This window comes from Cetorhinus maximus, chromosome 9 (genome assembly GCF_964194155.1).
Source record: "Cetorhinus maximus chromosome 9, sCetMax3.hap1.1, whole genome shotgun sequence".
In the NCBI taxonomy this organism is placed as follows: Eukaryota; Metazoa; Chordata; class Chondrichthyes; order Lamniformes; family Cetorhinidae; genus Cetorhinus; species Cetorhinus maximus.
In genome coordinates, this window is record NC_135887.1 from 127,022,876 (window position 1) to 127,036,255 (window position 13,380).

The 13,380-nt window shown below is 40.5% G+C and overlaps 1 protein-coding gene across 4 annotated transcripts in view; it reads left to right on the top strand.

Annotated features, from left to right (window-relative positions):
• Positions 1–13,380, top strand: part of slc6a5 (solute carrier family 6 member 5) — a 49,663-nt gene that overhangs the window by 34,036 nt on the left and 2,247 nt on the right. For all 4 annotated transcript variants that reach the window (XM_078549523.1, XM_078549522.1, XM_078549525.1 and 1 more), the window contains 5 exons: positions 612–724; positions 3,811–3,942; positions 5,580–5,679; positions 11,035–11,135; positions 13,197–13,364. In XM_078549523.1, the coding sequence (XP_078405649.1) occupies positions 612–724; positions 3,811–3,942; positions 5,580–5,679; positions 11,035–11,135; positions 13,197–13,364 (614 nt within the window). The remainder of the gene's footprint in view (positions 1–611; positions 725–3,810; positions 3,943–5,579; positions 5,680–11,034; positions 11,136–13,196; positions 13,365–13,380) is intronic.

Here is a 13,380-nt window from a genome sequence, read left to right on the forward strand (position 1 = left end):
CACACACACACACACACAGCCACACACCCCTTCAAACATCACTGGAGGGAACTACCAGGCCAGAGAAGAGTTAGTGGTGTATAGTGGGCAATTGGAGTGGGCAGCTATGCACAAATGACATGGAAAGCCCATGGGTTTTTAGTTGAGAAAAATTACAACTTTTAAGAGGTTCAGCTTCACTTTGTTGAATAAAGCAGAGCAATCTGGGTAGAATAGCAAATAGGGGCAGCCTGAAACAGTCTGCTTTCACTGACTGCTGATCTTGATCATTTTCTAAACATTCAGTCACATATAAACAAAATTCTGATTCGTGTTTCATTTCAAATAGCTAGACTAGATCATGGATTTTCTTCCACAAATCAAATCATTTCTTTTAAGTGTGAAGGTTGAAAAATTTAGATCTGCATCAAGATAGGTGTAACTCCGACCTCTTACACGTTAATGACCCACGGATCAGAAATAGCTGAGGTTAGAGCGGCTCCGAGAGGACAGACAGGAGCTCCGTCCTGTGGTGTTGTGCCCCAGTAGGTGGAGTATAGTGGGTGAGAAGTTCAATTCATCATGTGTTGCCAAGGTTATGTTTAACAAGTGCAATTCTTTGTGTGTTCTAGGTCCAGGTATTGCATTCGTAGTGTATCCAGAGGCTTTAACCAGGCTTCCTTTATCTCCATTCTGGGCTATAATTTTCTTTTTGATGCTTCTAACACTTGGATTGGACACAATGGTAAGTCTCAGCTCACACAGGACTGACCTGTGGTCATTTCGTTTATCTAAACTCTGTATGAATTGTTCTGTTCTCTCTGGGTCTAGGGTCATGTGTTAAGGGAAGACGACATCAAACACATATAAAATTCACTAACAACCTCCTCTCAGAGCATCATTTAGATGAAAGCAAAAAACTGCGGATGCTGGAAATCCAAAACAAAAATAAAAATACTTGGAAAGACTCAGCAGATGCTGCCAGACCTGCTGAGTTTTTCCAGGTATTTTTATTTTCATTTAGATGAGTTCTTTTTGTTTTCTCCCTGTACTAATACATTTGAGTTTTGTGGTGATTTCTTTTGTGTTGATGCACACCAAGATGAAGGATGCCAATTCCCTCTAATGTACCCCCTACCACATTTCCATTTCGCTCACCAGCCATTCTTGTGGCTTTACTAAATGAAATTTCCAATCAATGGGAAGTTCTGGGCGAGTTGTGGTTCAGTTTAGAAACCGTTGGAAACTCACACCAGTCAAACTCATTTAATTTGGGGATACTTACAGATAAGAGACTTTGGAATAAATTCAGCAATGCATCAATCGCAGCAAGGTGCAATGTTTGAATCAAGTATGAGTCTCTGGCTTGAGCTTCCTTCAAACGTAGTCTCCTGCAGGGAGCGCAGAATTAATACATTTACCATTTTGATCTCAGAAGCTTGGGCTACATTTATATTCAACTTGTAAAGATGAAGGGGCACTGCTTTGTGTCTCGCACCATCCGTCTTATTAATATGGCACTATATTATATAACATAATTAATACAATATAATTAAATAATATATATGCACAATATAGTTCTCATCTAATCAAATTACAAATTGACTGAAAGGCACATTTAAATTACTTGTTAATTTCCAGTCAATGCTAAATTCTGGCCTATTTATGGTATGGCATTTTTTGTTTTATTCATTCATAGGATGTGAGCATCACTGGCTAGGCCAGCAATTTCTGTTCATCCCTAGTTGCCCTTGAGAAGGTGGTGGTGAGCTGCCTTCTTGAACTGCTGCCGTCCATATGTTGTAGGTACACCCACAGTGCTGTTAGGAAGGAAGTTCCAAAATTTTGAACCAGCGATGGTGAAGGAACAGCAACTCAGTTCTGAGTCAGGATGGTGTGTGTGGCTTGGAGAGGATCTTGCAGGTGGTGGTGGTCCCATGTGTCTACTGCCCTTGTCCTTCAAGGTGGTGGAGGGGCTGCAGAGTTATAATCATGAGAAACCTATGGTATTGCTAATGGGACATATGGTTTACTGGAATGTGGTTTACTGCATAACTGAAAATGGATCATCAACAGCAAATTTACTGAAGGAATATATCATATGGTTGAGTTGAGGTAAAAATATTATTTAACTTACTGACACTGAAAGGTATAGGCCTCACGGTGACAACATTGCTTATCTGCCACTTTACGACATTTGTTTAAGCTCTCCCTGTAACCATTTTTTCCGGTTATATATTGTACATGTTTTTTGTTCTAACTCAACAACAGCTTGCATTTATGTTGCATCTTTAACATAGTAAAACATCTCAAGCCACTGCACAGAATGGTAATCAGGCAACAATTCACACAGAGTCAGGTGTTTCACAGAGGATTGTAGGAGATAAAATGGGAGGGAATTTTAACCTAACCCACCTGCTGGGAAAGGGGTGAGTTTGGGTTGGAAACTCCTTTAATGTTCCACTCGGTTTTAAGCTCCAATGAAGCTAATGAAGCACAAAATCAGATAGGATTTAAACCAGGCGTCTAACCCGAACCCTTCCCAACTGAAGGTTAAAATTGTCTTGAGTATCTTTTATAATCATAAATAACTAAGAAGAATAAGGAAATTTCTAGGGAGGGAAGAAAAGTGACAATTGAAAGACGATGATGGATCTATAGCTCTTGCTGAAGTTGGTGTTGGTGTAGTGCCGTCCAAGGAGGGTTCCAGGATTGGAACAGATGTGTATTGCTATGGTCCAGGGCTAGCTGACTGACTCCACTTACACCATCCACATGGGCAGCCATTTCTGGCAGAAAATAGCATGAACTAAATCATTTCAATAACAGGCAGCGTCATCAGATTTTACAGCATTCACTTTGAATGCCTTATGGTCACCACTGTGCTACATAAATGCAAGTTGTTGTTGAGCTAGGACAAAATATATATAATATATAACCGGAAATAAGTGGTTACAGGTTCAAGTCTTACCCACACTGATGAGGTGACAGTCTCCACCCTCTAAGGTCTTTCGAAGGTCTAAAGGGCAGTTAGCACATTTATAATCATTGTTCAATGTTAACAAAGAACACAATGTTAGGAATCAGAAATAAAAGAAACAGGCAACAAAACCAGTCAGCTGCTCATGGTACCATTCGTCAGTAATATCTGCCTCTTTAAACAAAGGGTCCACACTGGCAACATCGAAGCATCTCTTGCCTTAGAGGCTGTCTGATGTGTTCAAATGTTTCTAGCGTTTCATGCCTTTTTTCCTCCAGCTCCCAATGTTATCCTCACCACAAGAACACAGTGTAACTGCATATAAAAAGGGGGAAAAAGTAAGAACTTGCATTTACAAAGTGCCTTTCACAGCCTCAGGATTTCCCAAAGTGCTTTACAGCTGGTGAAGTATTTTTGAAGTGCAATCTCTGTTGTATTGTAAGAAAACACTGATAAAAAGACACCTTCAATGTGCTGCAGGGATGTAAACTTGGCGGTGGGGATTGCTCTCGCTTTGCAGTAAAAGCCCAGCTTTCATTTCCACTGATTTCAATAGTTCCTGTAACATTGGCTGATCTGCAATGCAGGTTTAGATTGGGATGGCAAGTTGAAAATCTAACTTACACTTTCACCTCATTTTATTTAAAACGTTAAAAGTGTCATGTTCTGTGATAATCATATCATAGACCATAATGGCCTAAATGAGAGTAGTCTGTACACGTTTAGTTTTATGAGTACAGGTGCATCGTCAAATTTGAATAGCTGTAACCAGAAAGAAAATGTGATTAACAGTAAAGGTCATTTTACAATTATACGCATAACATACCTTATTTTCTCCAATTAAATCCAAGTTTGCGACCCTCGAGACAATCGTGACTTCAGTAGTGGATGAATTCCCTGGATACCTGCGGCCTAAAAAGCCACTCTTCACATTAGTCTGCTGCGTGATTTTCTTCATCATGGGCATTCCCATGGTAACCCAGGTAAGATATCATTTCAAATTTCAGTGAATACAGTAAACTTCGGCAGCCAGAGATCCCTCCATTTGTTGCTTTTGAGTACAGAAAGAAGTGCAAAGATTTTGCAAGGTCACAGAAGAGTTACATACCACTGCGTACCACCACACTCTTCATCCTTTTAAAGCAGGCCTCACATTGCTAAGCCTTCACATTGTACTCTTGGTAAGAATGCCTACAGTTCTCCAATTGCCTCATAAAGCCCAAGCCACCTTCCCCCACTCTAAGATCCTCACATCTCTCATTTTGCCTCTCGCATCATAATTGCCACACACTCCTTAAAAGCCTTACTGTCACACACAACCTTTCAACCCCAAGATTGCAATCAAAGCAACGGTTTGAAATACGCTGGGCATTTTTCCTCATGGTTTGTTAGTTATGAGCATTGCAGTCAGTTAAGAAACAGGCCAATCGGTATGCACCAACATCTTCACACTTCCTGGAAAGGGCCTGCTGGGCCAAAGGGATGGACTTTTGTGTCAACTTGTACAGTGTGTGGAAGAAGCCAAGGTAGAGGTGCTGACACTGCAGTCAATCAGCTGAGGGTGACGGCCTGCAGGGTTTACCTTCTGATGCCCATTGCTTAGACAAGTGAGGACATGACCTAGTTTACATCACAAATGAGCTGGACACCATTTTTATTGACATACATCAACCAATGCTGAGTTGGTGCCTTTAGTGCATACCATTATGGTATCCCGCATCCTCTGTCCTGGTTACAGTGTTAGCATATATTAACAACCAGAGCACTGCTTTCTCTTACATTGTTCAGGATTCAGACATACCTATACAAGCAGTCATATTTTGATTGATTACTGACCAATCTTAAGCTGACTGAAGACACGCTAAGGGGGAATATAAACATACTTGGGTGCAGATGCTTAAACTTTCAACCCATCTGCCGATAGTTAAAAGGCTTTAGCGCTTGGTGATAACATGCTCATATCTAAGGGACCTAAAGATTAAGTAAGTCAAGAATTTTGCGATTATGTGAAACATATAACCCTTACCTCCAATTCTAATATTCACTAAAATTTAGGAAAGAACTGTAAGCGTTGCAATGGATGAAAATCCCAAATGTTTCCTAGCAGTAGGCTCTGGGATCAGCTGTCATAATGATCAAATGCTGCTTTTATAGAGCACTCTCTGAAATTAAATGAAAGAAACAAGGAAAGGCTGAGTTAAGATCAAAAAGGGAGCTGTGTAACTTGTGTTCATGCTGTCACGGGCAGTTGAAGCTAGACTGCCTTATTCTGAATTGAATTCTTAATTCCCTTTGATTGACAAGGGAGTCAAGGGTTATGGGGGAAGGCAGGAAAGTGGAGTTAAGGCCATATCAGATCAGCCATGATCTTATCGACTGGCAGAGCAGGTTCGAGGGGCTGAATGGCCTATTCCTGCTCCTATTTCTTATTTTCTTATCTACAAAATGTGCTTTGATTCAACCTTGTTCCTTCCCTTCGTTTTATCCCAGCTGTTTTGAAGTAATTTTTTTGAGATGGAAATGGTGGATGATTTCCAAAAAATTGTACAGACCAATTTTAATATTGTAGTTAAACATTTGCACAATGCAAAATATTTACAGATTTATTTTGTGATATTAGAGTGGGATCTACATGCTGCAGCTGGTAGACACATACGCAGCCTCCTATTCCCTGGTCATCATTGCAATATTTGAACTAGTCGGAGTTTCATATATATACGGTAAGAACAATTTAGTCAATTGAATTGGTGCCCTTTCTGCAAAACCATTGAACTTACGTGATCAATATTTTGTAAAATCCATTTCAATGTTTGTATAAATCTGTTTGAACAAGGATAATTGAATTGAGCAAAATTCTATAATATAATGCAAAGTAAGTCAATTCAGTGTTTCGCTGAGAGTTTTTCCCTTTGCCTGGCATACCCCATGGTGGCTAATTAGTTACTTTGATAACTTTTTCAGTCATATCATGGGAGAAATCTGCATTAAAAAGCCAGCTAATGACACATTGCTTCAGACAATGCCTGCTTTACTGTTCAACATTGCAATTAGAATAAACCAGCCCACACACTTTCACTTTATTGTCTACTCGAAGACAAACCAGTTTTGACTTTCGACAACTGATCACTAGAATCATGTTGTGCATAATGTGATGATTGCGGTGAATTATTGCACTGATTTTCTTCAGTTCAGAGAATAGTTGAAAAGCTGTTCCTGTGTATGCCAGCTTAGCTCAATTGCAGTACTCTTGCCTCTGAGCATGAAGAATATAGGTTCAAGTCCTATTTCAGGGACCAGATCTATCAAGGCTAAATCATAGAGTTGTCATAGTGCAAACTGAGGCCATTTGGGCCAGTGTGTCTGCACTGGCTTTCCAAATAAGCAATTCACTTAGTTCCATTCTCCCTGTAACCCTGCACATTCTTCCTTTTCAGATAACAGTCTAACTCCCGTTTGAATACTCCAATTGAACCTGCTTCCACCACACTGTCAGGCAGTGCATTCCAGGTCTTAACCACCCACTGTGTGAAAAAGCTTTTTCTCATGTCGCTTTTGCCAATTACTTTAAATCTGCGCCCTCTCGTTCTCAATCCTTTCACAAGTGGGAACAGTTTCTCTATATCTACTCTGTCCAGACCCCTCATGATTTTGAATACCTCTACCAAATCTCCTCTCAGCAGCCTTTTCTCCAAGGAAAACAGTCCTAACTTCTCCAATCTATCTTCATAACTGAAGTTCTTCATCCCTGGAACCATTCCCATGAAACCCTTCTGCATATCTTTTCGGATACTTCAGCACAGTATGGAAGAAAAGAGGTTGCATTATTAGATGAGACATTAAGCGGAAGAGCTATTTAAGTGGGCTTAAAAGATCTCATGATAGTGTGTGAAGGAAAGCACATGTGTTGCTGTCATCAAATAATATCAGCGAAATAGATTAACTGACCATTTATCCCATACGTTGTGTGTGGGAACTTGCTGTATGCAAATGGGTGCTGTGTTTGCCTATATCATAACACTTCCAGAGTATTTCAGTGACTGTAAGGCACTTTGAAATATCTGAAGGGCACTAGCTAAATGAAATTTTTTTCCTATATATTTAACATTATGTTGATCTTAAAAACATATGCAGTGTTAACATGTTGTTCTAATTTAAATAAAGTAAGGCACAAGTGTGTGAAAAGAGAGCACCTTGCATATTGCCGAAAAAAGAGACATGTCCAAGCAAACTGTTTCACGCTGCTACTATGCAGTAGCATCACGGGTGGTATTCACCACTAACAGGATGCTGCTGTCAAGCCAAAAAGATGTTCTGCCTATCACACATTTGAGTATTGTGCGTTCCCACACACATTTTTTCGAGGAAGTGACAGAAATGATCGACGATGGAAGGGCAGTGGATGTTATATACATGGATTTCAGTAAGGCCTTTGACAAGGTCCCTCATGGCAGACTGGTACAGAAGGTAAAGTCGCACGGGATCAGAGGTGAGCTGGCAAGATGGATACAGAATTGGCTTGGTCATAGAAGACAGAGGGTAGCAGTGAAAGGGTGCTTTTCTGAATGGAGAGCTGTGACTAGTGGAGTTCCACAGGGATCAGTGCTGGGACCTTTGCTGTTTGTAGTATACATAAATGATTTGGAGGAAAATGTAACTGGGCTAATTAAGTTTGCAGACGACACTAAGGTTGGAGGAGTTGCAGATAGTGAAGAGGATTGTCAAAGGATACAACAGGATATAGATCGGTTGGAGACTTGGGCGGAGAAATGGCAGATGGAGTTTAATCCGGACAAATGTGAGGTAATGTATTTTGGAAGGTCTAATACAGGCAGGAATTATACAGTAAATGGCAGAACCCTTAAGTGCATCGACAGGCAGAGGGATCTGGGTGTACAGGTCCACAGGTCACTGAAAGTGGCAACGCAGGTGGATAAGGTAGTCAGGAAGGCATATGGCATGCTTGCCTTCATTGGCAGGGGTATTGAGTATAAAAGCTGGGAAGTCATGCTGCAGCTGTATAGAACCTTGGTTAGGCCACACTTGGAATATTGCGTGCAATTCTGGTTGCCACATTACCAGAAGGATATGGAGGCGTTGGAGAGGGTGCAGAGGAGGTTTACCAGGATGCTGCCTGGTCTGGAGGTTATTAGCTATGAGGAGAGGTTGGAGAAACTCGGATTGTTCTCATTAGAGCGACGGAGATTGAGGGGCGACTTGATAGAAGTTTACAAAATTATGAGTGGCATGGACAGAGTAGATAGTCAGAAGCTTTTTCCCAGGGTGGAAGAGTCAATTACTAGGGGACATAGATTTAAGGTGAGAGGAGAAAACTATAGAGGAGATGTGCGGGGCAAGTTTTTTACGCAGAGGGTAGTGAGTGTCTGGAAGTCGTGCCAGAGGAGGTGGTGGAAGCAGGTATGATAGTGGTGTTTAAGAGGCAGCTTGACAAATACATGAATAGGATGGGAATAGAGGGATATGGACCCCGGAAGTGCAAAATGTTTTAGTTGACGGGCAATATGATCGGCGCAGGCTTGGAGGGCCGAAGGGCCTGTTCCTGTGCTGTACTTTTCTTTGTTCTTTGAGTAATATGGGGGTATATGAATTTCAGTGCCAGTGTGATGCTAGGTATATAGGCCGTACGTCCCAAAGACTGGCGGATCGTATCGAACAGCAGGTCCCAGCTGCTGTTCACAATGGGCAGGGTACAGACTGTACCCAACTGGCCTATGCTTGCAAAACTCAAAACACAGTGTTCAACATTAGATGTGATTCCGCAATTGGACACCAGTGGTTAAATAATCCTCGGTGTGTTTAGAATTATGCTGACAACTTAGTTAAGATTGTCAGTCAGGCTCGCAATGTGGTGCATTTGCAGGTACTGGAAACTACATATATTAATACACAGGACCCTGTTCTTTGCAGACAGAAAGAACATGTACATACATTGTCTCTGTTTCAGCTAAACAAAATAAGTGACAGCCATTTGTTGACTCATTCCTCAGGGCAATGCCTTGACCAATCAGGGGCAAGCTGCCTGGTTAAATTTCAAACAATGCTTAGCAGTTAACTCACCATCACTGGTGCATTCTCCATGGCACCGCCACTTGCCAACCAATCAGCACTCTCTTCACATACAGTATAAATTGTTGTTTTCCCCTTACATTGGTGTTCTTGTGAGTGTACTGATGAGTGTAAGATGAAAAGCTTAGACATGTCTCTTTTTTCAGCAATACTCAAGTTCTGTGTTACCAAATGACTAAATGTAGAACACATTGCCTTGATTTAAACTTGGGCTGGGAATCGAGGGTGACTGGTTATATGCGGATGATAAATGGGCCTCGTTAGTGTATATTACCACACTGAGCCCCACTCAAAGCGGCTAAGCAGGTGGGGTGCATGCAGTAGTTTTGGAAAAAAGGTGGGAATGTTGGTCCACACCATTCACAAATGTGTGGGGGCGGTGGATGGATTGAGGAGATTAAAATATCCCCTATAACTTCTAGCTGAATTAGCAGGCAACAGGCTAGAAACTCATCTTGAGCAGTGGTGCAAAATGGGTGATGTCGGATTGGCTGCCCGTTAAATGCAGTGCCTGATATTGAGTTCCATATACTGCAATTGGGATGCACTTGGTAATTCAAAATTGGCATTCACCACAGGGTGGCACTCTTTCTGCAAACATCCAGCCCGCAACTGCAAGAGGAGCGAAGACCAAGGAAAATATAATGAAACTATACCAAACTGGCATTTGAAACCAAGGCTTAGTTATTTAAATAAGATTTTACAAGCAATAATAAATTCACCCTGTATTATGTGCATAAAACAGACCAATGACATTTCACTGTAGCAAAAATAAAAATGAATTTAGCAGTATGTGTAAATCCCTCAGTGTTGCTGTGCTCTCTCAGCAAGGACCACTATCACTGTGAAAGCATCTGCCAAGATATTTATATCACAGGGCATAAAAGCATTTGAGCTCAGTGCAACCCTTCAGAAGGCAACGAAAAATTACAGAATTGGATTGGAGCTCAATCCACATCCGGCTTTTGAAAGATGAAGAGGAAAGTAATCATATTTGCAGCCATGAATCAGGAATGTTAAATTAATCATAGTACCCACTATACAAACTGGCCAATAGCCATGTCATGAAAGCACACGAAACTTTGCTTTTCGCACGTTTAAGCAGGTGTTTAATCGATAGATATTGGTCCGCAGATGGATTCATTTCTCCCTTGAGAAGGAGCTCACAACTGAAACACCCACGGATTATGAGTTTTTCTACCCTTATGAAATAAACCCAATTAGACATCGTCCATGGAACAACAGCCTCCATTCTCTATATTAGAAATGTAATGTGTACGGCCGCATACGTATAGATAGAACAGGTCTGTGTTCCACTGCATTTACTATCAGCTGCCTATAGGAGCATTGAAAAGGGACAGCTTTGAATTACACTGCCCCATGCAAAATATGATTCTGTTGAAGGGACGTGAAGCTTGGCTGATCCATGCTTAAATGCACAAAATGCTTTAACAATATAAATGGCCACCAGTCTTCTCAGCTCTTCAATGACATTTAAAAGCATTCTGATGTAGACTGCTTGTTTTTTTTTGTTTTAGACCACAGTTTTAATGCTACAAATTTTGCCTTTACGCTGGTTGGAATTAGACAGCTGCACGACAATGATGAAATAGTGCGAAACTGCTCGGAGATGGTCTTGCACCTGACACCTAATCCTAGACTGATTCCGGTTTGACTGCAGCTACATTGAATTTTTGCACTTCTTTGAAGCTGCTGCTACTTGGCAGCAACCCAAAGTTGGGCAGCTGCCCTTTTTCAGCGCATGTGAGTTGGTTGCGTTTCATACAGGTGGGCCATTTTTCTTTCACTAAAGCAGTCCGATTGTTAGATTATTCCCCTGGCCAAGCAAAGAGCATTTCAGAGGGGCGGGAATTCACAAAAAGGGAATGATTGGTCATTGCCTTCACCAGCATCCTGCCCATCGCACCACCCCCCACCCTCAAACTCCCAACCAAAGGATGTCATTTAATATTGTATTTCTGTGCTAACAGGCTTGAAAAGATTCTGTGAAGATATCGAGATGATGATTGGATTTCAACCTAGCTATTTCTGGAGAATTTGCTGGGCCTTTGTCACTCCTACAATTCTTACAGTATGTATCATATCTCCTAATACTGTCATGTGTTTCATTAGCCAACATCAGTACCAGACACTGAAATAACTACTCTTATGTTGTACCCTTTGTATGCCGTGCAGAAGTCTGCATTATGTAGGAAAATAGGAATTGCTAGGTAAAAGGACCAAGGTCAATCTAATTTACCTTCTATCATCTTGGTATCTGCACGATACAAGGCTTATGGAATTGTTAACAAATCATAGCAATCAATCCTTAACAATTTCCTATAGCAGGTCCAGGTATTAACTGAGGAAACCTCCAGTGGTGAAAAGCTTTGGCAAACATATGATCAAAGTGACCTGTTCCTTGCAATTATGCTACACTTAGGGTTAGGATTATTGGCTCATACTTTAGTGATGGTATATGCAACATTCTGATGCAGGGAAATGTATCTGTAGTTTTCAGTATTTAATATGTACCTGTAGTTTTCACTAGTTACTATGTACCTGTAGTGTTCACTATTTACTTCCCCTTTTAGTTATTTCATGTTATCATTCAATTTACAAGGATATACCATTTTTACAACAATGACTTGCATTGATACAATGGTGTTAACATAGTAAGACATCCCAAAGTGCTTCACAGAAGAATAGTCAGCCAAAAACTAACAATGAGCCAAAGAAGGAGACATTAGTACAGTCAACCAAACATCTGGTCAAAGAAATTTGTTCCAAGGAGTGCCTGAAAGAAAGAGAGAGAGGGAGGCAGAGAGACAAAGTCAATTTTTGGCTGATTATGCCTTAGTGAAGCATTTTGGGATGTTTTACTATGTTAAAACCATTATATCAATGTAAGTTATTGTTGTAAAAATGGCATATCCTTGTAGGGAGGGAATTCCCAAGTTTAGGGCCTACATTGACAGAACAATGTGATGCATCACCTTGTGTGTATTGAACCATTAAGCCTTATTATCATCAACAAACATTCAATTATGTCATGAACCACTAGAGCACAACTGAATTGCTTTGGGACTTAACAAATCCTGAAATTGTCTTGCAACCTTTGGACAGACCTGAGACAACTGCTATTTTATAAAATTCACATCCTGAGAAATTAGTTTTACCAATGGAACATATCACACAGATCATTCAGTATGTATAATTAATCTGAGCCTGTCTTCAAGATGTCTTAATGATAGTCTAATATCATTGTAGCTTCTCATATAGGGCAATATCCATCTTCAGGATTTAAAATACATATTAAAACTTTAAAAGGAATGCCTTATGGAAATCACTAATTCACCCTGAAGCCCGACTCCTTGAACATATAATCTAAGCTGATGGCCCAGTGCAGTACTGAGGAAGTGTCAGAGGTATCATCTTTCAGAGGCCCTACCTGCTCTCCCAGGTGGACGTAACACTGTGCTACTAAAAGAAGAAAAGGTGTACTCCTGGTGTTTATCTCTCAACCAACATCACTAAAATAATTTATCAGGTCATTTATCTCATTGCTGATGGTGGGGCTTTGCTGTGTGCAATTTGTTTACTTTACATATGACCATAATTCATACTTGGTTGTAAAGTGCTTTGAGATGACCTAAAGCCACTAAAGGTGCTAAATAAATGCAAATTATTTTGTTATTTGTGCAAATTGAATAGGTGATGAGTAAGTGTATCACATACATTGAGTGAAATACAGCAGTGAACTGTAAATAGGCATTTCATACTTGTTCATGCTCCTCTGTATTCATAGCATAAGACATTGCTATATATCTTTCAAAATCGATTTTCTGCTGAATTGTTCTCTGATGTACCTGATGTCACTTGTGAACTGTGATGGAGTAGAATAAGTATATTCTTTCTGTGATAGTGGGATGTTGAGCTAAGAAGTTCCATATCTCTCATGAAGGGCAATAGGATGAGCATGGAGGGACCTAATGGTCTTTCCCCACTTTTGTTTACATGTTTATAGCCTGGAGTTTCTATTACTTATATGTTTGTTGGATTATGAATACAATAAATAGAACAACCTGTATAGTTGATATAGAGCACACTTTCTAAATCATAAGCATACTTATATATGCCTTTCATTTTCCAGTTCATCCTTTGCTTCAGCTTTTACCAGTGGGAACCCATGACATATGAAAATTACAAATACCCAGCCTGGTCGATGGTGATGGGATGGTTAATGTTGGCCTGCTCTGTCATATGGATCCCTATCATGTTTGTGATTAAGATGCATTTGGCCCCTGGTCGTTTTATAGAGGTATAATGATCGGATC